The sequence below is a fragment of the Pristis pectinata genome, chromosome 15 (genome assembly GCF_009764475.1).
Source record: "Pristis pectinata isolate sPriPec2 chromosome 15, sPriPec2.1.pri, whole genome shotgun sequence".
In the NCBI taxonomy this organism is placed as follows: domain Eukaryota; kingdom Metazoa; phylum Chordata; class Chondrichthyes; order Rhinopristiformes; family Pristidae; genus Pristis; species Pristis pectinata.
In genome coordinates this window covers 25,316,152-25,342,208 of record NC_067419.1, presented here as the reverse complement: position 1 = coordinate 25,342,208, position 26,057 = coordinate 25,316,152, and the positions used below count along the sequence as shown (strand labels likewise).

Genomic DNA, 26,057 nt, shown 5'->3' with positions numbered 1-26,057 from the left:
CCTGCCCCTCCACTTATCTTTATATCATCTGCAAACTTGGCCACATAGCCATCAATTCCATCATTCAGCTCATTAACATATAACGTGAAAAGTAGCAGACTCAACACCGACCTCTGAGGAACACCACTAGTCACTGGCAGCCAACCAGAAAAGGCCCCCTTTATTCCCACTCTTTGCCTTCTGCCAGTCAGCCAATCTTCTGTCCATACTAGTACATTTCATGTAATACCATGGGCTCCTATCTTGTTTAGCAGCCTCATGTGCAGCTCCTTGCCAAAGGCCTCTGAAAATTCAAGTAAACAACATCCACTGGCTCTCCTTTGTCTATCCTGCCTGTTACTTCCTCAAAGAATTCCAACAGATTTGTCAGACAAGATCACCCCTTAAGGAAACCATGCTGACTTCGGCCTATTTTATCATGTGCTTCCAAGAACCCCGACACCTCATCCTTAATAATGGACTCTAACATCTTACCAACCACTGAAGTCAGGCGAACTGGCCTATAACTTCCTGTCTTTTGCCTCCCTCCTTAAAGAGTGGAGTGACATTTGCGATTTTCCAGTCCTCCAGAATCATTCCTGAATCTCGTAATTCTTGAACGATCACTACTAATGCCTGCACAATCTCTTCAGCTACCTCTTTCAGAACCCTGGGGTGTAGTCCATCCGCTCCAGGTGACTTATCCACCTTAAGACCTTTCAGCTTCCCAAGCACCTTCTCCTTAGTAATAGTGACTACACTCACTTCTGCCCCTTGACTTTCTCGAATTTCTGGCATGTTGCTGGTGTCTTCCACAGTGAAGACTGACGCAAAATACTTATTCAGTTCATCTGCCATTTCTTTGTTCCCCATTACTACCGCTCCAGCCTCATTTTCCAGCTTCCTGATGTCCACTCTTGCCTCTTTTTTTACTCTTTATATATCTGAAATAACTTTTGGTATCCTCTTTTTTTATTGGCTAGCTTACCTTCATATTTCATCTTTTCTCCCCTTATTGCTTTTTTAGTTGCCTTCTGTTGGTTTTTAAAAGCTTCCTAATCCCCTAGCTTCCCACTAATTTCTGCAATATTATATGCCCTCTCTTTTGCTGTTATGCTGTCTTTGACTTCCCTCGTCAGCCACAGTTGCCTCATCCTCCCTTTAGAATGCTGTTTCTTCTTTGGGATGAACCAGTCCTGCGTTGTTCGAATTACTCCCAGAAACTCCTGCCTTTGCTGCTCTACTGTCATCCCTTCCAGGGTCCCCTTCTAATCAACTTTGGCCAGCTCCTCTCTCATGCTTCTGTAGTTACCTTTACTCAACTGTAATACCGATACATCCGATTTTTGCTTCTCCCTCTCAAACTGCAGGGTGAGAGGGAGAAGCTCAGAACCAAATGGAAGTGGTTATGTCATTGACAAAGCAGAGGAAATAATTAAGCCTAAGACACTGCACTCAGCTAGTCCTGGGGCTGGGATGATTGAGCTCTAAAAACCACAACCAGTTTTTGTGCTAGCTCTGGCACCAGCCAGTTTTACCCCTACTTCCCTTTGACCATGGCTACATTGAGGTTCCTTGGTGCCACTTTTGGCCGGATGCTGCCTTGAGTCGGCCACTCTGACACCAGCTCCAGAATTCAGACCTTGCACCAGTTTGGATAAAGGTTTTAATGATAGATGCAGCAAAACTTGGCAGAAACCAAGCTGAACATCAATGAGCAGGTTAATGGAAAGTACTGCCTTATAGCACTCTTGTCAATGTCTTTGATTAAATTGCTTCATCTGCCCGCTCTCAATCAGCAGCAATGATTGGTCAGGTTGGTTTTATCCCAGACTAAACAATAACCCTCTTTAGTTCCTCCTGGCCGTCCCCAAAAGTAACTGGGCAAAATATGCTTACCTTTTACCACCAATTTGGAAGAGAACTACCAAAGAGGCCCTGGCCAACTGATCTGGCCCACCATAGAGTCAAAAAAATTTTAAGAAACTATCAACTCATTATGTCCACGCTAGAAAGTCTCACCTTCCAACACTTAGTCTGCAGCCCTGGAATTCATGGCTCTTCAAGTGAACATCCAAGTGCTATTTAAAACGTGATGAGGGGTTATGTCTCTACCATCATTTCAGGCAGCAAATTCCAGTCTCTGTGGAAAAAGCTATCCTTCATCTCCCCACCAATTACTTTAGGGCTACAACCCTTGGTGTTGATGCCTCTGCTAGAGTAAAATAGGTCCTTCCTATTTTCACTATCAAAAGCCTCCATAATTTTATACTGGTCAATTAAGTATCCACTCAACCACCCTGTTCCAAAGAAAACAACCCCAGCTTATCTAATCATTTATTATAACTACAATTGTGAAGTCCTGATAACATCTGCACCCTCTCCAGTGGATTCACATCTCTCTTAAATGTGGTGACCAGAAATATATGCAAGCTTCCTTATTAGTTAATTCCATGGGATAAAAGTAACTGACTTCCACTCTGGTTTGTTGGGTTCTGAGGTAATTGATAAGGCTACTGTGGGAGTTGCAGACTCTTGCACAGGTAAGGCAGGAGGTGTCTGATGGTGTGGGTAATTTGTAAGGTGAGATGCTCCTTCTGCCATTTATGCAGAGCTTTGAACTGCTCCTCATGCATGGGCTTGACGTTCTCTATACCATCCTAAATGCTCCTTCTCAACTTTGAGCAGTTGTGACCAGGAAATCCCAAGAGTTAGTGATGATATTGCATATTTTCAAGGAGACTTTGAGCACATACTTGAATCTTTTCCTCCATCTGCCTTGTAATCTCTTCCCATGACAGAGTGCAGAATAAGGTAGCTGTTTCAAGAGTCTGGTGACAGGCATACAAACAGTGTGGCCTGCCCCAACAGAGTCAACTGAGTGAACAGAATATTCAAGCTGTGGACTAACATGTATTGTACACTGTACTAGCATAACCTCTATACTCTCACATTCTTTGCTTCTGTTAACGAAGGATAAAATGCTGTATGGCTTTTTGACATCTTATTCACCTGTCCTGTCATCTTTAGGGATGTGCAGACCCACACTCCAAGGGCACTCAGTTCCACCACACCATTCAATAGCCTCCTATTTATTGTTGGTGTATTGGACCTTCCCAAATGCATTACTTCTTATTTCTCTGTATTAAATCCCACTTGTCAAATTTCTGCCCAGTTGATTAGACCATCTATTACAGCAAGCATGAGTGTGATCATAACTCTTCTACGAACTTTATGATGCTATGAGAAAGTGTTTAGTTGTAGGCTTTGACCACTCATACTTTACTCCAAACACAAAATGCATTGTGCAAATTTTAAAGCATTAAAAATAATGGACTGAGTTGTGCTCAACCCAGACTCTGCCTCCCTCCCTCCCTCCCTCCCACATGATTCCTGCAGCTGCACCAACCCATTATGGCACCGTATTTCTAACTGGGCTCCAGACCTCAGCTGCACCTGTCCAACGGAGTGGAGGGGCCACAAATGGTGACCAGGCTTCAGGTGGTAGATTACTGGCCACACCCCAGCCTGTGCTGTCAAATACCTTTCCAACTGTTTATCTATGTCTCCGATAATCAAAGACATATAAATATAGTTGTATGTTTAAAAGTTATAGATTTATTGATAAGATGGCTCTATCTGATATAAATGAATTAAAACATTTCAAGCCAGGTCGATGACACTAATCAAGTAACTGAGGCTGCATCATATAAGCCAGCTATTGCTGGCACAAAGCTCAGGAGCCAGATAGAAAATGTAACCACCCCTCACCTCAGGCTGCCTCTGATTCACCTGATGACACAGTGCTGAGTCCAGCAGTGGAACAGGAATGTAGTCCTGACTTCTGTGCTACAATGCCCAGGAGCATGCTGACCTGGCAGAAGGACCTTGGTAACAGTTCTCTTCTGAACTACCTGCAAAGGCCCATTGATAAGAAAAACATTATGAAAGATAATAAAATTACTGCCTTTACAGAAATAAATTAAACATTGTCATTTTCCCTATTAGTTTCCCATGGCATATAAGCATTCAGAATTTCCAAATCATACAAAAAGCTAACAAGTTTAATGAAAGTGATTTATATGATATAATGTGCTTCTTCTATGGCCTGTTTAAAGACAAGGTGGACAAATATTTTTGAAAGTGCAAATCTATTGGCAGTGTTTACTCATGAATCACCTGATCTTCAAAAAATGAAGTCTTGTTAAATAATATCTGGGAACCCCACCCCACTACAGATAATGGAACCAAGCAAAGGAACAAAATTTAGAAAGGTACTTTACACAGTATGTATAGCTTGTAAACAGAGAGACTACAGGACATATTTTCTTTAGTTAGTGAGTGGTTAGAATGTGCAACTCATTAACATGTGTAATAGGCGAGGTGAACAGTATGGATGCATTGAGATGAATCTAGAGAAGTATAGGGGAGGAAGGGAAGGGAATTTATAGAGTGGGATGTGGAAGGGTGAAGGAAGCTTTTGTGGAACAGAAACATTGGCATGATAACCTTGTAGTTTAAAAGCTAATGATGCCCATACATTTCTCTTAGTTACCTTTTAATGAATCTAATGGCAATGATTACTGATTGATGCAGAGCCATATATGCCAGATTCAATCATCGGTCTTTGCTAACATAGTTTGTTTCAAAGCTTTATTGAAATTAGATTAAAGAAAATACAGACCATTATGGTCTTCTAGCCCTAATCACTGTGTATTGATCTTTACTGGGAAGAGCCTATCAGGTGTGGATAATTACTATGACGTTTTACACTTTTGTATAGATTGCTGATACTGAACAGTTTGGGGTCATGTAGGGTCAGAGTAGAGCCAGCATTATTTTGAGGACAACGTGAGAGATCAAAATGATATGACAATAAGGTAGAGAAAAAAATACCCAAAAGCAACTAATGACCTTTCAGAACAATATCAGTAGACTGATGTTTCAATTTCAAAGATTTCAGAGTGCAAGGAAATTAATAAATCAATTAATTAAAACTGTGATGTTGCACTTAATATATTTGGCCCATCTAGCCATGGCAACTTGAGAGGAAGATGATACTAGCTTCTTAAGTACTATTATCTTAATATTGATTTAAGAACACAAAAGGTATCTGAGTAAGATCAGTTATTGTTCATAGTCCAGCTAAGTTTACGATTTCCTTTGCAATTCTTTCTTCACTTTACTCTTCTGTTGTTGACCTTGATTTGTAACATACCAATGAAATATTTCAGATTTTAACCTTTTAAAGGAGAGTTGAGGAAGAAAATTCTCATTTGCTTTTTGTCCTATATATTCATAGAGGACAATAGCCATCCTGTAGTTAGTTTGCTTTTGCTAATGCTCAGAAGTAAGTGTAATAGTAAAGAAATGGTGCTGTCTGTTTGGTAGACTTGTCATTTTTTTTTGAACTTGTGTGTGGCAAATTGCTGTAAGTGGGAATTCAAAATAACGGTTGGGATTTGTGAGAACAGGACGAGTAACTGTGATCCTGTTAACCAATCACATTGAAGTGTGGTTTATGATCAATCTGAAACAGGAAAGTAGAACAACAAATTTGATGTTAATTCAGTTACACAAAGTGAAATGCAGAGTAGGAACGAGTAGATTAAAAGAGATATAGAAAAATGTTAATGAAAAAAATTGAAACAGGCAACTAAAAGCTAAGGAATGGAACATATGTACTGGTTGATTTTTGGCGCTGGAGGAGTTGTAATTAAGACTTGCCATGGTCTTAAAAAAACAAGACTGAGATAGAAGTGGAGAAGCCCTAACTTTCTGCAGTCTGTACCTGCAGTATTGGTGTAAAAAAACCTTTCACTCCTTACATTTGAAAGAAGAGCTAGATTCTGAGATGCTGTTTTTGCAAATTTGCAGAAGAGTGGCATATCTTGGACTGCAACTTCTGGATTTTTAAATTTAATTGTGTGGCTGTTGTCATCTAAAGTTGATCTCCTAGAAAGTTGATTCATCAGCCTCATCACCATTATTACAGTCATTTGTAGGTCCGTGCAAATGTGATATAAGCAATCGAGCTGAGCTATGCATTTTTACCTAGAAGGTGGTGGCAAATTTTGCACCAAGTTCCTTTCACAAGACCCATCAAGCCAGTAATGTCCATGTTGCCATAGCTTACATGCAGTCAATGGTAGGTTTGTTATAAATTTTGGGATCACATGAAATATTGTGTCAGGCTCACCATCCAGACACACCCCATATCTTTTAAGATCACACAAAGAAATTCTATTGCATTTTGCTGTGTTTTTGGTCACTATGCAATCAGATTTATGCTGAAAAGTTAATTTTGCTTATCTTCGTGTGTGGGTTACGTCTGTCACCCCTGGTGATTTAGTATGCTTACACACAGGGAGCTGGTGGCATCAATCAGTATTTGAATAGACTTTATTACTTTAAAATTCATTAGCAGGATTTGGGTGGCTCTTCCAGAGTAGGTTTAACAATTGTGAGCCTGCCTCTGCACAATAAAAGCCAACCAAAATGCCCATCAGAAACCTCCTGAACCCACATAGATTGACATTCTAAGATGCTGCTAGGACTCCAATGCTACTTTAATTCAAATGATGGAAATCGTACCCAGCACCCATCCTCCAGTAGAAACTAATGTAATTGAGCTTTCAAAGCCTATGAAGCAGAATTCAAAGAGTGCTTGCCTGGAAGTTAATTGCAGCATAAGATCTGTGTGCCATTATGCTGTTTGCATTGGTTGGAGAAGACAAAGATGCAAACCTGGACAATGCAGATTAAGAAGCAACCAAAGTGCCCAATGGGATAAAGGCGATTTATTTAATACCAAAAGCAATTATCTTGGTTGAATTATGCAGAGCAAGGAGGCATAATCTGGAACTGAAGGCTCTGGCTGTTGAGTAGATTGACACTTACTTTCTTAAATTGATTTTTGTTAGGTAGGGGCATCAAGGGATATGGAACACAACTGGGTAAATTTCCTACTGTCAATTAGCTAATCTCAGTTTCCACAGTGATTGAGTAGAAAATGATTGAACTCTGTGTCCTTGGGCTAAGGACCCGAAAACATTACAAGGTGTCACACCAGTTTACTATCCCTACTGAAAAACACATGCATGTGAATTCCCAGCAAAGGTCACATTTGCTTTGGTTTTTAAGTTCCTACCACTGCCCATTGCCCCATCTCCCCCCTCTCATCAATATTTGGTTGGTTGCTGGCACAGGTAAAAATATGTTTCTGAGTGTCAAGAATCTGTTGAACCAGACCATCACAAGCAGCTATCAGCTTTAGGCGAGGATGATTTGTTGGAATTAGTAGAATTTTTTTTTAATTATTGTAAATATAATAATACAAATGAAAAGGTGAAAAGTATAAATATGGAAGTGTCTGAATGTGTCATTTTGTAATTTTTGACTCAGTTGAATTACAATATCTATAATCGCATCTGTTCAGCAGCATAATGCAATTTTAGAAATGCAAATGTAAGATGTTAGGTCTCAACCAATTAACCATATAAAAGTTCATATTATAGGACATCCTAAAATTAAATTTGCAAGAGACTATTACTCCACTGTATTAATTTATGCTGTCTCACTGATCATGTGTATTGAAATCTATTTTGCGTTATGATCAAATTTCCAGAGTTAAAATTAAGCAGATGATATTGAAACTGTTAACGTAGCACCAGGCTAATTTTTCATTAATTATGTTTCAATTAAACATTAATATAATGAGCAATGAAAAAGTGCATGGCATTTCAGCAACAAAATGAAAGATAAATGCATGGAAATTTGCCTGCATTTGCAGATATCCTGGAATACAAAGATAACTTTGCCTTAAATCCAATTGTTCCAGGTCGCCCTGCTCTCACCTCCAATGGCATCTGAGGATCTCATGGATATGTGCTGTCTCTAGAATTGGGGGCTATTTATTCGATTGTGTCCACTACAAATCGCCCTCCACCACTTTTCCTTGCCCATAAGCTGCCTGTTCTTGCCCTGAAACTGTATCTTTATCCTGTATTGCTTAACCTATTCATGCTGTTCACATCCTGCTCAGTTAGCTTCACAAGCTGTTGGCAACCCCACTTCCTTTCCTTGCTAGCTGACATTGTGAGTGGTTTCCTCCCCAGATCATGTCTCCTGCTTTGCAAAACTGCCATCATCAATCACCAAGGAAAACCTTTGAACATCCTATCATTGCACATTACTATCCCTTTCTTTTCAATCCTTGAGCATTTTTTCACCTTCCAAACTGATGCTCATGTTACCACCTTTCCGATCAGGTATTGGCCCCTACCAGTGCTCATTTCCTGGGACTTAGACCATCGTTCCTTATCCCTTCACACACGTCTCAACTCTTCTGCAATTTCTGTCACATTATACTGCAACACTTATCTGAGTTGTAATGTTGTTGCTTGGTCCCACTTCTCTTACATATTCAGTAACAGTCATTGCTTGGCTGGTTTGTCTTCACCATTCCAAAGTAATGGTGTAGATAACCCTTTACTTTAAGTCTGTGCCTCCTGATTTTTCACCCCTCTACGAAGGAAATTTACTCTGTCTTGGCACCTTATAATTTTAGACACTTCAATTACATCTCTCCTCAATCGTGTGCAGTTTTGGGCCCCTTATCTTAGGAAGGATGTACTGATGTTGTAGAGGGTTCAGAGAAGATTTACAAGGATGATTCCCGGAATGAAAGGGCTTTCATACGATGAGCGTTTGTCAGCTCTTGGACTGTACTCACTGGAGTACAGAAGAATGAGAGGGGACCTCATAGAAACATTTCGAATGTTGAAAGGACTGGACAGAGTAGACGTGGTTAAACTGTTTCCCTTCGTGGGTGAGTCCAGGACTAGAGGGCACAGTCTTAGAATTAGAGGGTACCCATTTAGAACAGAAATGAGGAGAAACTTCTTTAGCCAGAGGGTCGTGGATTTATGGAATTCTTTGCCACATACAGCTGTGGAGGCCCGATCATTGGGGGTGTTTAAGGAGGAGATTGATAGGTATCTAATTAGTCAAGGTATCAAGGGATATAGGGAAAAGGCCAGAAATTGGGGCTAGATAAGAATAGTTTTAGTTTAGCTCATGGAGCAGACTCAGTGGGCTGAATGGCCTACTTCTGCTCCTTTGTCTTGTGATCTTCCTTGGTTCCAAATAAAACAGCCTACCCAAGCTTTCCACATATCTAGAGTCTTAGCAATTCTTTTGTAAATCTTTTTCACTCCTTTCCAGTGCAATCATATCTTCCTTGTAATGCAATAACAGAACTGTACAAGCAGTGGCCAAACAAGTAGTGCACGCAATTCCAGTATAACCGCCTTCAGCTGATAAAGGAAGTATTTTGTTTGACTTTCTAACCACTGTAAATACCTATCCTGCTGCCTTTCAGGATCAATGGATTTGCAGTCCAAGGTCCCTCTGATCCTTTATATTTCACAATATCCCTCCCGTTCAATGTACATTCCGTTACATTTCCTGGAAACATAATCTCACTCTTCTTGGTATTAAATTCCATTTACCACTTTTTCTGCCCAATCGGCCACATTATTTTTATCTGACTGAAGTCAACAGCCTACCTCTTCCCTTTAAACCGCACAACCAGTTTTTGTATTATCTGTAGACTCCTTTATGATACCTCCTACATTTGTCTAAATGATTAATACATACAACAAAAAAAGACCAAGTACTGAACTATGTGGAACCCTATAGAAACTGTCTCAAAAGCACCTACCAATCATCCTCCTCTGCAATTTTGGATCAAATTTGCCAATCTCCCTTGGACCATATGTGCCTCTACTTTTCTACAATATGATACATTGATCTCCCTTCCTCCTTGCAACTTTTATATCCCGGCCAGTCTTCTCATACTCTTTAGATCCCCCCCCCCCCCCCACCAGCCCCCCAGACTAATCTCATTGTCCCATCAGTCTCCATGTTTTAATATCCTAAATGTTTCAATTCTAGCCACCTTTTACCCAATCTAATACAAGTCTCACCTACGCCTTACAAATAGTATGATACTGCTGTTACCCATCTGGCCTAACACTGTCCCACACTACCACTTCTAGGACCCCCACCCCAACCACTGCCTGCAGGATTCAAACCTCTCACTGCCATTACGCAGACTCCACACCCCGCCACTGCTTCCAAGACCCTGCTTCCGCTCCTCTGGCTCTTCTAGATCCAACTCTCACTCTCCAGCCCTCTCTAAACCCCGTTCCTACTCTTCGGGAAACCTGCTCTCTGCCCATTGCCACCTCGAGGATCTTGTTCTTATTCTTTTGGTGCCTCCAAGACCCTGCTGCCACCCTCAGTAGCAGAGTGGGAACAGGGTCCCCTTCTGCTACCAACTCCTCACTGCCATATCTGGCACCTGCCCCATTGTTGCCTGATCCCATCCCCATTTCACTCCAACCTTTGAGTTTAAAGGATAAGTACAAGAACACAGGTTTCCACCTGGCCACCATTTTGCAACTTGTGAACATCAGTCCCGAGAGGCAGGCTGGATTAAAATTGGAACCAAGGTGTTATTTACACAATGTTAAAATGCAACAGCAAAGCATCTATATCAAAGAATACAGAGGCTGCACAAAACCGATTTGTAAAACCCAATTTCTGTCTAGGCTGTTGTTACATAGTATTTGGTAAAAGAACAGTAACTTTAGTATTTCCTTCATAATATTGGAAATTCCTTTGGCAAAGCATCTGGAGAAATGACATTCTTTGTATCTTTAATGTTGGATGAATATGTCCTAGAAGTATAAATACATAAGAGACCATAAAGAATATCTTAATTTTCAGTATTCTCTGGTTAAACTGTGAAATGCCATTTTTATTTTGATTACAGTATAATCTTATCCATGTTCCAGAAGTTTGCCCAAGATAGTAAAAGCTAATTCATGTTCTTCACAGTTCCCTGTATACATTTTGCTGAAAGGATATGTTTGAAAGTCACTTCAATGTCATGCTGCATGTTGGAGTAGTGCAAGACTAATCTACTTTGCATTAATATGTTTACACTACAAAAGGTAATCGGAATTGTCATTAATCTAAAATGACATCAGATTAAAAGTGTAATTGGGAACATGACTAATTACAAATATCCTTGAGGCAGAATTTAGAGGCAGTCATATTTGTGGACTTTGGTTTATTTTGCAAAATGATGTTCTGAGTGGAATAACTAAATTCCTCTATCTCTGGTCTTCGGAGGACTGCAGACACAGTTTTTTTTAAATATATAAACATCCGGTATGATGTGAACTATAAGAGATGCAGAAACTTCAGCACACACAACTATTATTCTGGTACAAATTGATTATCAAATGAAACCAAGATGATTGGCTGGATTTCTATTGCTTCCCGTATCCAGTATTTCAGTCTGAAGCCTGGCCTTAAAGTGCTGGTGCCAAATTGCTGACCCAAAACTCAGCAATAAAATTTAGTGAATCTCTAGCAATCAATTGTTCTTAGTGGGATAAACTTTCAAATTAGATTTCAACAATAAACTAGGTGGGAGGATGGAAGTAGGAAGCATAATTTGTTCTGTTTTAGTTGTTTCATATCAGTCAGTATTTCATTGGTTCCAGAGGGAATAAAGAATACCCAGGAGTTATTGCCAAGCAATAATCTCTTCAAAATTTCTTAGACAATATAATAAACTGCAAAAACAAAATGGGATTTTATAGCCAACATCTGAATCATAAGTTAAGGTTAAATCTGCAGTTATTTGTCAATTTTAAGCTTTTTAAATGTTTCACTATAGATTCAATGTAATATTCCTGGGGGTACTTCCAATGCTCTAAAGCTAATAAGGGTGAAAAATCTGGGAGGCAACTTTCTCACATCTCTTTGAGATTCACACTATAAAACAGCTTGGGAACTTTTAAAATACAGTGTATGAAGTTATTTTAATATCGTCAGCCTAATCAAGCACTCATGTCCAAACATGCATCAGCAAGTTTCTTTGAGGCTAAGCTAATTTTATTCCAGTATGGATGGATGCACATCTGCATTATAAGTACTGTGTGGTGGTTGTGCATTACATTTCCCAGAACAAAGACGGGTGCCTGCAGTATAATCGCAGTCTAATACATAGATCTTCTTTTCTATATGATATCTTCAGTAGAGGAAATGATTTTTTAGCATTTCTGCTTGGCTCTGATTAGTATCAGGCTCTGCCATGTCAGGACTTCACATTAGGAGGACCATGCTGAAAAATTATGATAAGTTAACTCCAGGCATATTGAATAACAATTTTTAATTGCCTCAATAATCATTTCAAGTAGAAATAAATTTTGGAACAATGAAAGCTGTAAAGTTGGAATTTTTACATTAATTCTGTTAGGTTAGAATTTGATTATTTAACTAGATTAACAGTAGTCAAATAATAAATGAAATATGAAAATATTATTTAAATATAATTGTGTTGAGTTATTAATAAATTCTTATAAAATATGGATTTTGAGGGATTATCAAAGTGCATTTATTCTGAAAATGTAGTTTTGTTATCTAACAACGACCAGAACAGCAAATTATGTGGAAAAATAAACTTTCAATAACATTTTAAGTTAAGTGCTCTAAAACAGAAGAATGACAGTCACACCTTTGCTCATTTCAGTTAAAACATACAAATAAAAAAAAATGAAATTTCACCACATCCCACTAAGTTTATGTCCTACCAGATTTGTGGTGACAGTTCTCTTAGCTAAGGCAAAGTAAAAATGGTATTGGGCAACCATAATCCGACTTCTAAAGGGCAAAATCCATACAACAAAAGTTTTCTTCACATGGCACAAAACTCCATGCTGTCTCAGAGGGTGAAAGCACACCCCAAAAATGCATTCAAACTCACAGTGGAATAAGTTTTGACTGGATGCTAAAAGCAGAATCATATTGCACTCTTTGGAACTGTCATCCTGTATTTAGGACAGATTCATCTTTAAAGTTAATTTTTAGTAGCGGGAAGGCATATGGGTTCCTTCAGTCCTAGTGCTCAAGTTTTCACTGCCTCTATTTCTTCTGCTAATACATAAAACAGTTAATGGGCAACCTTGTAATTCTTAATGAACAATGAAGGGATTGAAACATGTATAATGGCCTTCCTCAGTATGAGTTCCTATTTACTTCTTTCTTTGTGAATACTAGTCTGCGAGGATTGGAAAGGCGCGCTTGTAGTCCCCAGTTTAACAGAGAAACATCTTCATTTATGATGCTCAATAAACCTTTTTTATATGAGTCAAGAACAATACAATTTTTGTTTTTACAGAGGGGCTTCTGGTACAGTTGAAATTCTTATATTTGATTACATTGTTATTCAGGTTACCAATGTGATCCATCAGCTGTTAGAACATAGAACGTAACAGGCCCTTCAGCCCACGAGGTTATGTCGGCATTTTATCCTGCTCTAAGATCTATCTAACCCTTCCCTCCCACATAGCCCTCCATTTTTCTATCATTGATTTGTCTATCTAAGAGTCTCTTAAATGTCCCTAATGTATCTGTCCCCACAATCTCTGCTGGCAGTGCATTCCACGCACCCGCCACTCTCTGTGTAAAAAAATACATACCCCTGACGTCCCCTTATACCTTCCTCCAATCACCTTAAAATTATGTCCCCTCATGTTAGCCATTTTCACCCTGAGAAAAAGTCTCTGACTGTCTGCTCAATCTATGCCTCTTATCATCTTGTACACCTCTATCAAGTCACCTCTCATTTTCCTCCTCTCCAAAGAGAAAAGCCCAAGCTCACTCAACCTATCCTCATAAGACATGCTCTCCAATCCAGGCAGCATCCTGTAAATCTCCTCTGCACCCTCTCTAAAGCTTCCACATCCTTCCTAATAATGAGGTGACCAGAACTGAACACAATATTCCAAGTGTGGTCTAACCAGAATTCTATAGAGCTGCAACATTACCTCACGGCTCTTGAACTCAATACCCCGACTAATGAAGGCCAACACACCATACGCCTTCTTAACAAGCCTATCGACCTGCGTGGCAAACTTGAGGGATCTATGGATGTGGACCCCAAGATCCCTCTGTTCCTCCACACTGCTAAGAGCCCTGCCATTAACCTTATATTCTGCCTTCAAATTCGATCTTCCAAAGTGTATCACTTAGCACTTTTCCGGGTTGAACATCTGCCACTTCTCAGCCCAGCTCTGCATCCTATCAATGACCTGTTGGAACCTACAGCAACCTTCTACACTATCCACAACACCACCAACCTTTGTGTCATCTGCAAACTTACTAACCCACCCTTCCACATCCTCATCCAAGTCATTTATAAAAATCACAAAGAGCAGGGGTCCCAGAACAGATCCCTGCGGAACACCACTGGTCACCGACCTCCATCTACCACTGTCTGTCTTCTTTGGGTGAGCCAATTCTGAATCCACACAGCCAAGTTTCCCTGGATCCCATGCCTCCTGACTTTCTGAATGAGCCTTTCATGATGAACCTGATCAAATGCCTTACTAAAATCCATGTACACCACATACACTGCTTTGTCACATCCTCAAAGGATTCAATCAGGCTCGTGAGACACGACGTGCCTCTCACAAAGCCATGCTGACTGTCCCTAATCAGCCTGTGCTTCTCTAAATGTCCATAAATCCTGTCTCCAAGAATGTTCTCCAGTAATTTGCCCACCACTGAAGTAAGACTCACTGGTCTGCAATTCCCAGGGTTATCCCTACTCCCTTTCTTAAACAAAAGAACGACATTTGCCACCCTCCAATCATCTGGCACTACTCCTGTGGCCAATGAGGATGCAAAGATCGTCACCAAAGGCACAGCAATCTCTTCCCTCACTTCCTATAGTAACCTCAGATATATCCCATCTGGCCCTGGTGACTTATCTATCCTAATGTTTTTCAAAAGTTCCAGCACATCCTCTTTCCACACATCAACATGCCCTAGCATATCAGCCTGTTGTATGCCATCCTCACAACCAAGCTGTTGAGGAATTGATCTTCTTATCCAGATTTTTAAAAGACTCAGTCACTGAACCTTGACAAATTTAAACTGAGTGGTTAATGTGAAATTTAATTGGATATTTATGGACATTAATCACATTGTTTGCAAAGAAAATTAATGTACAGTTGAAAATGTTTTTAAGATGAGTTTAAATTATATTAGGAGTTCTTTAAATTGTTCAGCATTAGAATTCAATCTAAATTTAAGCTTAGTGGGTCAAATTTTGCTCTCAGTGAATAGCCGGAGCATTGGTTACATTTGCATAGAGGTACCAATTTTCTACAGCATTTTGTACTGGAATTTACTGTAACCACAGAGCTAAATTGGAAAATATTTCAATGTTTTCATACACAACATCCATTAGGTAAATTTTCCATTTGAAACATGCTGTAAAAGAGAAAAAGATGCCATAAAAGGAGATGGAAAATAAGGGTACATTCTCTGGTGCTATCTAGCAGCTACTTAACATCAGTGTATAGGCTTGGTTGCAGGCTATCTGCACAGCCTTTCATCCACTATGAGGAAAGCTGACTAATTGGGAGTTTGCACTGTGTGTGTTTGGAGACCATTATGAAATTCTAAAACTAAGCTAAATTTTTTGCATGCAACAATATTAATACATACATTCTAAAAGATCTGAATGTAATTTTTTTCCCATTAACTATCAAATGGACTGCTGTACTCAATTTAATTTGAAATTAAGTTGTATACATTTTAAAAGACTTGGTAATTCAACATCACGTTACTTATGAGGTGGATTAACAATTAAGCAAAATGCTTGTTTTATCCCCCAGTGGTCACCAATTTTCAGTTCCTTTAATCAAACTTCAACTCACAACCCTTAAATGTGGCAATGAATATTTTTAAAGCATTTAACTAATACTTATATAAAAAATTTAGAATCTGTGGAAAATTATTTTAATCAGTAAGATGCAATTTTAGGAGCCCTTTGCACCAACATCCACAATTGCACCCAAAACAGAACTTCTACAGCAATGGAATGTTAATATTGCTATTTTGAGTTTTACATTCTCTTTTACAGGTTTCACTTGGACTGGTTCATGCCCGTGCTTCACACATCATCTGGCCCCCCAATCGCTGGATGAAGTTACAAGCACAACTGCCTGAGAAACGGAGACCTCTGATGTCTCAGGATGATGAATCTGTTGATGCAGCATCAAGTTAGCAGGTGGCTGAATGAAGCAAGGTTCCAGCATGATTGACTAGCTGTTCTTCTAATTGCAGAAGTGCTTTGCAACATTTCATTACATTGCACATTTTACACACATGGAATACTTCTGTAGTGTACTCTATCACATAGAACATGTTTATTTGATTCTTACTACTGTTTTAGTTGTATTAGTTGCTGATTTTGAATAATATACCTGCTTTTTGAGCCAGAAATCTGAATTTAAAAGGAAATGTCAGTGAAATTCCAATGGAGTCCAATAACTCCAACTCCTTTTCTTCCAATTAAGCCTTTAGGAAACATTTGATGTCATCGATATGATGTTAAGATGAGGGCCCACTTTGTCAGCATGACTGTGGAAGAACAAAATCTTTAAATTGTGGGCCAAAACCTATTATTTACTGGGTCAGATTGCACCAATTCATGCTTGAAAGAACTCCTCATGATCCAAATAGATGGAAACATGTTTATAAACTTTATCTGTTTCTTTCCATCAGCTCTGACTGAACAAGATTTTGATCCTTTCATTTGCCACAAAGACATTTGTTGCTGAACTCAACCAGCACAGGTAACAGATCCCCATGATGCAGGGGAAGTGGACAGAAGATCCAGTCCACATGTGTAGGAGTCACCAGATATCAGTAAAATTGTGCCCAAGTTCCTTCTCTGACATAAAAGATAAGTTGTTTAGGGCCTGGACATTCTTAGCCTAAGTGGTTGAAGCTGGTATAAAAACAATGTTCTTTCACTTGTGAACCTTAGGCCTAAACCCAGCCTAAATTAAGAAAATGAATATCACCTCTTCTTTTGCCACCCCATAAAGATCTAACCTGAAATGTATGAATTCAAACCAGTCTCTCATAGCTGCCTGCAGATTACCACCACATTAAAAATAATGACATTATAAAGAGGACAACATGGGCAAGTGTAGGTTGTACAATATTGCACACTACAAGGATAGTCTTTGGAGAATGATATTCATGGGACAGAATTAAAGGAACTTTATCTTCTTTGACTTAGCAAGGGCATTTAATATTTTCACTGGATTAGTACTATCATCCTCTTTCTTCTTCTTAGACAGTCCCTGAGAGGTGAAGGGTGACTTGCTCCCACTCTTGTTCTGTGAAGTGGCTGATGAAACCTGTGTGTGATCTACAAATGGAGACAGTGCACTGTTGTATGTCAGGTGGTGTGCTTTCTTCCATTTTCGCTGGGATTCTCAGTGCCATCTCAGATGGTCCTTCTCCATGCTAATCAGACACAGGACAGATATTCCCAAGGGTTAGTAAAGATGCTACATTTTTTTTCCAAGCAGATTTTGACAAAAACCCTTGAAACATTTTCTCTGTTGTGGTAATCTTTTGTAGTTACAAAGCTTGCAGTAAGATGCTTGGTGTGCAGGTCATGTGAACAATGTGACTTGCCCATTGGAGATGGTCGAGTATAAGAAGAGCTTCAGTGCTCTAGATGTTAACCCAGAAGATCAGCTGATGTTGGTTCATACCCTGATTTTGAAATGAAATGTTGGTGTTGCCTCTTTGACATGTCTGTTGTAAGTAGTTATCTCTGAAGTTTAAAAGAGGCCGGGGATCAGGTAGACTATCAGCTCACTACCTGGCTTGAGATCTTCAAACATCTTTCCTCACATAGCCAAGGGTTGTGCTGGCACCACTGAAGACTATAGAATTGCATCAATGATGTTTTCCCTCATTGAGAGGCAATCCCTGAGATATAAAAACTGATCTACACTTTCAGGGGTCTTGATCTTTGTTGTCAGTGATCAATGTTGAGCAGTGGAGGTAGGTTAGTCGAGGATGGTTAGTATAAAGCCAAGTCATCACTGGGTAACAACAAACAAATCCTCTGCTCTGCACCCTAATAGTCTGATAATTAAGCAGACATTCCATTCAAAGTATAAATGTTAAATATTTTTAATGGAGGTTTTGTGAACTCAACATACCTCTGAACTAGATTTTGCAAGTCTTTGCTTTAATATTTTACTTCAAGGAAAATAAAAATTTCCTGTTTCTCAACAGCTTAGAAAATTATGACCATAAAAGACAGTATTTTATCTAAAAGAACTGAAAATGACTCCTTTTAATGTTTACTTCATGATAATTATAAAGGTTAATTTTACCACAGGGATTCACAAAAGTATAATTTTTCAACAAGAAAAACTTCCCTGACCTGGCAGCTTCTGAATGTGAATAGCCTGCAAGACTGTTTGGACTCTCCGAGGTCCTGACCATATTTAGTCTAATCTTTAAACAGAGTCATGAGGAGGCTTATTGATTTCACCTCATCTGTATTTTAGGTTATGTAAATACAGCTTATTTCTATTTTTATTCAAAACTCAAAACAATCTTTCCCCTTCCCACCTCCTAGATGCTTCAATAGATAAATTCATCACTTATTAAGATGGTCTTTAATGCAAACAGGAATGAACATAAGTTCGATCCCTGTGATTTAAACTGGCAATCATTTCAACAACAGGGAAGGAAATAACTTTCAGGATTCTTGGGACTCATTGATGAGCAATGTAAAAGTGTACATGTTAGATGATAACACAATGACACCTACCAATAGTGGTGTCCAAGGGGTCTGTGCACATGCCAAGCTAAGATATTATTTCAGCCACTTCAACCCTGCTAAATCAAGGTATTTAAAACACTTAAGAAGCATATGTGACAAATATTAACAGAGCCTTAACTCAAATTCCATAAATGGTGGATTTTCAGTGCGGAGCAGCTGAATCATAGGAGTTGTGAGGTATTCAAAGTATTTTTTAAAAAATTTGTTGCTATTTGTATTTCTGACTAAAAATAGTTAACTCTGGAAGGGGCACCAAAACTTAAAAGAAAGACAAGGCAAATAGTTGTATTGAAGATAATGGATCTGGGATAATTGTGTGAACTTTTTTCTCCATAGAGCATCCAGGCATACAATATAGACTATTAAAATAATAGATTATGTATTCCATATCTTTTCAAAAAGTACTGGAAGGAAGTGGTTTGGTGGCCAAACTGTTGGATTCTGTACTCTGCAGTGTTGTTTGAACAACGCCTTTACTACCTCTTGGTGTAGTTGCTCATTGAAGATAAGAAGAACATGCAAATAACTGCCATTCAACTTCACTGGAGAAGAGCACCTCGTGTAAACAAATCATAGGCAAACCTAAAGCCTGGTTATCATAGCTCAGGGACGACAAGCAAATAATGTGAGAGCAGAACTAGAGTTAAGACATAATTATGGTCCTTTCAAAAATTAGAGAAGGATGATTGGCAATTAAAATGCTACAAATAGTGATAAATAAGTCTACGTCATATGCAAATTACAATTTATTTTACATAGTATGATACAAGTGAGAAGAAATGTTGAAAGATGAGGACAAACAAGACCATTTCTCTATGAAGAGTTGATATTGAATAAATCTTGAAGTCTGCTTTTATTTTAGAATTTTAAAAGACATTCTACCCCGTACTAATCCTAAAGTGCTCTGTACCATGAAGTTCCTACAGAATATTATCTTCATTATCAGTCTGTGGTAGACAGTTCTGCAGTTGTGCAATTACTGTTATTTTAATATTCTTATCAAAAGTACTTTTAAAATAATTGGCACTCCTTTTATATATTCAATGGTCTAGTGTTAAGCACACATTGTAAAAAGCAACATACCAATAGGATTCACATGATATGCATAAGTTAGTTGGTTGGGTCTGGTTAAAAAGAAATATTGAAAAAAATAATAAAAATGTGTAAATATGGTATTTTGTTGTTGTACAAAATTCTGCTTTAGTTTCCTTCACCAAATAAATTGCAGTTTGTCACAAATATCTGTGACTGAGTACAGGTATGCACAATAAGTTAACTGGAGCAAAAAATTTGCAAATGCTAAACCACTCAGTAGGTCTTTTGGTGTGGGAGGGGGGGTGAAACATTTCAAGTCAAGGGTCTTTTGTAACAGCTGGAAAAGTGAGAAATCAAATGTGTTTAAGTTGCAGAGAGGGGGCAAGAACAGAGGGAATGTCCATGATCATGTGCAATCCAAAGTTGTCAAGGCAGCGATCACTTTACGAAAAAAAACAGCAGTTGGAGACAGAAAAGAATAATGAAAAAAACTGAACCAGAAAGTTATAGCAGATCCATGGAGAGAAAGAGGAAAAAAAAGTTACCTGAAATTGTTTTAACATAGAATATAGAACAGGCCATTCAGCCCATGATGTCTGCACGGAACACAATGCCAAATTAAACTAGGTCTCTTCTGCCTGTACATCCCTCCATTCCCTGCATATGTATGTGTCTATCTAAAACCTTCTTAAACACTACCATCGTATATGCACCTACTACTCTGTGTGTGTGTGTGTGTGTGTGTGTGTGTGTGTGTGTGTGTGTGTGTGTAGAAAAAACTTGTCACGCAAATCTCCTTTAAACTTTCACCCTCTCACATTAAATGCGTGTCCTTAAGTACTTAATGCATATCCTTAAGTACTTGACATTACTACCCTGGAAAAAAGATTCTGACTGCCTACCCTATCTATGCCTTTCCTAAACTTCTATCAGGTCTCCTCTCAGCCTCTAACGCTCCAGAGTAAACACGCTGGAGTGTGCCCTTTCCAAAGCCCCCATGTCTTTTCTGTAATGGGGCAACCAGAATTGCACACAATGCTCCAAGCGCGGCCTAACCAACACTTTATGTAACTACAACACATTTTCCTTACTCTTATACTCAATGCCCGAACAATGAAGGCAAGTATGCCATACACCACCTCTACCACCCTAGCTACTTCCATAGCCACTTTCAGGCAACTATGGACTACAGACCCAAAATCCCTCTGTACATCAATGCCATTAAGAGTCCTGCCATTAACTGTATACCTTCCCCTTACATTTAGCGTCACCGTATTAAACTCCATCTGCTGTTTCTCTGCCCATATCTGTAACTGATCTATGACCTTCTTTCTGTCCACAACTCCATCAATCCTTGTGGCGTCTTCAAACTTACTAAACCCACCCATCTACATCAAAGTTATTTACATACATCATAAACAACAGAGGTCCCAGCACCAATCCCTGTGGAACACCACTGGTCATAGACCCCTGACCAGAATAAGACCCTTCCACTACTACTCTGTCTCCTATGGGCAAGCCAATTCTGAATCCAAAGTAACCTAGTCACCATGGACCCCATGCATCTTCATCTTCTGGATCAGCCTACCGTGAGGGAGGGACCTTGCTAAAGTCTAAGGCAATTGATGTCAGTGTTATTAATCACCTTCGTCCCCTCCTCAAAAAAAACTCAATCAAATTTGTAAGACATGACCTGCCCCACACAAAGCTATGCTGTCCCCAGTCAAGCCATGCTTTTCCAAATGTGTGTAAATCCTATCCAATAGTTTCCCTTTCACTGATCTGAGGCTTACCGGCTTATAATTTTCTGTATTATCCTCAGTGTAAACTCAGTATTACATTACAATGACTGTAGTCTACCCAGATAAAAGATGAAGTGCTGTTCCTCCAGTTGATATTAGGCACTGTTAGAGCAATGTAGGAGACTGAAGACAAAAAGTGTAGGAGACTGGAAGCTTTGCGTTCATTCTGAGGCCAGGCTGTAAGAGACTGGAAGCTTTTACAGACTGGCCCTCACCCTAGACTGTGCGCCATTTCTCCTTTCTTCACAATTCCTGATCCAACTGGATCCCTCATTCTACCCTCCTACCCATTGTAGACACATTCATTACAACTAACAGTGAAACAGTGGCAGTCTGAATTTTTCCTACACTCCTCTGAACTTGCCACACATCGTGTGTTCCACACATTAAGGGCCAACCCTGACTTGGACCTCAAACCTGTAAACAAGGACGGTGCTGTGGTAGTTTGGTGAACTAACTGCTACCTAGTGGAAGCCTAATGTCAGCTCTCAGACACCACCCCAATGCCTCTCACTGGACCACAATCCCACCAGCAACCATCAGACCATCACTTCTCAGATATTCCTTGACCTCAGTTCCTTGGGAGATCCTCCTTCCATGGCATCAAGCTTCACGGTCACCCAGAGCTGCACCACATGCCTCTACCTCTTAGCCAAGATCACAGATCATTCTATTCTGCTGGTTCCTTTTTTCTCAGCTTGTTCTTATACCACAGAACTCATTTCTTCCTACTTTAATCCCACACTTTCTCCACTTGTTCATTCCCTTACCACTGACATCCTTGTTGCCTCTGATGCCCTCCAGCACTTTGTTTCCAGATTCCTGGTGCCAAATGACTCATCTTCACCATAGGCATTGAATCCCTCAGTACCTCGATCCCATACAGAATAGTCTGAGGGCCCTTTATTTTTTCCCTGAACAGAGGCTTAGCTAATCCCTTAATTCACCGCTCTCCTTCCCCTGGCTGAACTCTTACTGACCTGGAGAAACTGGGTGTTGTTCAAAGGCATAGTTATGGGAATTTGTATGGACCTAAGCCATTCATGCCTTTTGTTGATTACATGGAACAGTTCTATTCAGGCCCTACCCCTCAACTTTCTTTCTGTTACATTGATGACTGAAGCTTCCTGCAATGGTACAGAATTTAAAAATTTCATCAACTTTTCTGCCAGTTTACATCCCGCTCTTATGTCTGTGTCTGATTATACCCATCCCTTTCTTGACATCTCTAACCCCATCTCAGGAGGTGGTTGGCTAGCAATATCCCATTGAAATTCCACCAATTCCCACAGCTATCTCAAGTACCTCCCCATTCTGCATCCTGAAAGGGCTCCAATCCATTCTCCAAGTTCCTCCACTTCCGGCAGGATTCTGAACTGTTTCTCCTCTGCTCTCACTCCCTCTCTCCTCAACCAGATCAAGGAATTTCCCTCATTCTTACTCCATCCCATCAGCCTCCACATTCAATGGATTATCCTCCATAGTTTCCTCTATCTCCACCAGAATTCCACCACCAGACACACCTTTCCTTTCATCATCCTGAAGAATGTGTTCCATCCATGACTCCGCGGTCCCCTCTTGCAGTTACAACAACAATTCCCCCTCTCACAGCACTTTCCCATGCAATCAGAGATGTAACATCTGCTTTTCTCCCTCTTCCCACCATCCAGGGATCCAAACAGTCCTTACAGGTGAAGAAGTGATTCACAAGAACTTCTGATTTAGTATACATTACATTCATTATTCTCAATGTCGTCTTCTCTACATTGGAGAAACCAAACGCAGATCGGATGACTACTTTGCAGACCAAGTCCATTCAGTCCACAAGGGTGACTCTGAGACTCTAGCGTCACATCAGTTTAATTCTCCATCCCATTCTCTCACTGTCTCCATGCCCCTTATACTGGTCCAAGTATGACCAATGTAAGGTCAAGGAACAGCACCTCATCTTCCATTTGAAAATGTTACAACTATTGGGATTTCTTAATATTGAGTTTTAACAATTTCTGGTAATCTCTTTGTTTCTCTTTCAATGGTTTGTCTGGATCCTTCTGGTCCAATTTATTTTGCTTTTTTCTCTTCCGTCTCCAAATGCCGTTTTTATAGTCATTGTTACCTTGACAACATCGGTTTGTATCATATCACAGATGTTCCCTGTGTTCCCTACGCCTTTCTCATCTCGGCAACTTAAATAATGCTTCTCACTTTTCCAGTTCGGATCAAGGGTCTTGACCAAATGTCAATTATGTTCATCTGTCCACTGATAGTGCCTGACCTGCTGAAGCTTTCAGCATTTTGTCCATTTATAAATAAATTATTCATCAAGCCAATGTAAACAGTATGATGTATTCTTGTATAGTCTCATTTCATTATTCGACATTCTTCAAGAAATGATAAATACATATTTGGCCATAAATAATTACATCAATCAAAATTATACGCTCTTGTGATTGTTTAAAATAGAAGCCAACTAGTCTATTCTAAGTGAAGCAATATATCACACACTAAAGAGTTGGCCATTCTACCTGATCATCAAACTAAACTCTGTTTATCTACCATTACTTTTTGCTACCCTTATTTGACATACAATCAATCAATATCAGTCTTGAAATTTTCAATTAACATTGACCACAACCTTTTGGTTGGCGTTTTCCAGATGTCCACCACTGTACACATTATTTGAAAAAATGTTTCCAAGTTCCATCCTAGCTGATCTAGCGTGTGATGCTGTACTTTTTATGCATTTCTCCATGAGAATAAAAAACTTTTTTTATATGCACCCTATTATATCCATTTATCATTTTAAACACCTCAATTAGATTTCTCTAGAACCTTACTCTCTCAAGGGAATATAAACCACAAACATGCAATCAGCACTTGTAATAGCTTATGCCGTGGTTTCATGCTGGTCAGTTGTATTGTATCCTCTACACAGCTTAATATTTGAAACTGGCCCAGTTTTACTTTATGATATTTTATGATACACTATTTCATTCTGTTTAGCAAACCCAAGTCGTGTACATCTAATCACAGAGTGCCAAGTCACAATCCCAGTTGTGATTCTGTACACTGGGAGATTTGAAGTGATCAAAAACAAAATCAGCAAGGATCTTTATCTTGGCTGGATCCTCTATTAAATACTACATTCAAGTTAGGGCAATATGCAAGGTTGTGAAAACAAAATAACATTTTGAACTGAATTATAGTACTTCATGTAAGAAAGAAACAGAAAGAACTTGCACGTATATCGCACTTTCAATAACCTCAAAGCATTTCACAAACAATTAATTATTTCTGAAGTACAGTTCTTGCGGTGCTAAGGAGTATAGCAAGCAACGTGCATGTGGAAAGATTCTACTAACGACGATAAAACAAATTCCCAGATAATCTGCTTTAGTGATATAGATTAAGGGATAACTGTTGTGTGAGCACCCTGCTTTTTGAAGTTAGCCATGGCATTACCTATAATCATGTGACAGGTCTTTTATCTCATCTAAAAGAAACAAAAATGATCTAAGGATACATCATGGTTAGATGCCACATTATACATTTATGCTCCATTTCCCAAAATAAACATTCTTCAGTGGAATTCAATTTGAATTATGATGTTGGTTAGGGTCATTCATACAGCTCGGGTTAATAATAATCTCAAGGTATTGGCTTGAAATAGTCCAAATAATTGGACCCTATTCCCATAGCAATTACATTTTAATCTCATGAAATACAGTTTAAATCGTTTTGGATGTTTAAGATGAGACGGTTGCTTCAGAGCATGCTTATGGGCCAGTTTTGATTTCTTCAATTGCCTCTAAAGGCCCATCTGTAAAACAAAATGGAGATTCAGCACATCCTTAATTCAAGATCAAATGTTCATATAATTTCTCCAAGGATAGAGACTTATTGAATCATTGCAATATACACATCTCTAGTGTATCTTCTGATTATATTGTAGAAAAAACAACCAGGATCAGTCTCGGGAGATGGGTAGTATGCTTCACCTTAACCTGAGGGAGAATGAAATTGATAGTGTTCCCTACTCTCACAAGGTACTGTAGACAAATGGCTCAGACTCTAATCTCCTACTGCAAAGTGAACTGTCCACTGACAGTTAGCTTCAGTTTTATTGCTCATACTGCTCAAAATGCACTCCAACCTGAGAAGTTCAAAACATGTTCCCACATTCTAGAACTTCTGTTAATGATATGTAGTGAGATGGTAAATATGTTGTTTCTTTAGACAGGAACTTGTGTCTGATTTTCAGCAAGTTTACGATAACAATCAATATAATACAACACATCTATATAATGGTTTTAACACAGAAAGTTATCCCATGCTGCTTAAGGATGTAGAGGCATGGTGGGAGTTATTAAGAATGGCCAAAAGCAGGATTAAAGTAGGTTTTGTTGACATCCTGAAGGGATGGATCAAGTTGGAGAGGTGGAGGTAGAAATTTAAGGGAGGAATTCTGATATGTAGGGCAAAGCAATGAA

General features: G+C 39.2%; 1 protein-coding gene across 9 annotated transcripts in view; it reads left to right on the top strand.

Annotated features, from left to right (window-relative positions):
* Positions 1 to 24,293, top strand: part of LOC127578488 (dedicator of cytokinesis protein 4-like) — a 719,988-nt gene extending 695,695 nt beyond the window's left edge. For 8 of the 9 annotated variants that reach the window (XM_052030584.1, XM_052030581.1, XM_052030587.1 and 5 more), the window contains one exon: positions 15,992 to 24,293. In XM_052030584.1, the coding sequence (XP_051886544.1) occupies positions 15,992 to 16,135 (144 nt within the window). In that variant the 3' untranslated portion in view covers positions 16,136 to 24,293. The remainder of the gene's footprint in view (positions 1 to 15,991) is intronic. The other variant, XM_052030580.1, reaches the window with a different exon arrangement.
* Positions 24,294 to 26,057: the final 1,764 nt, after the last annotated feature.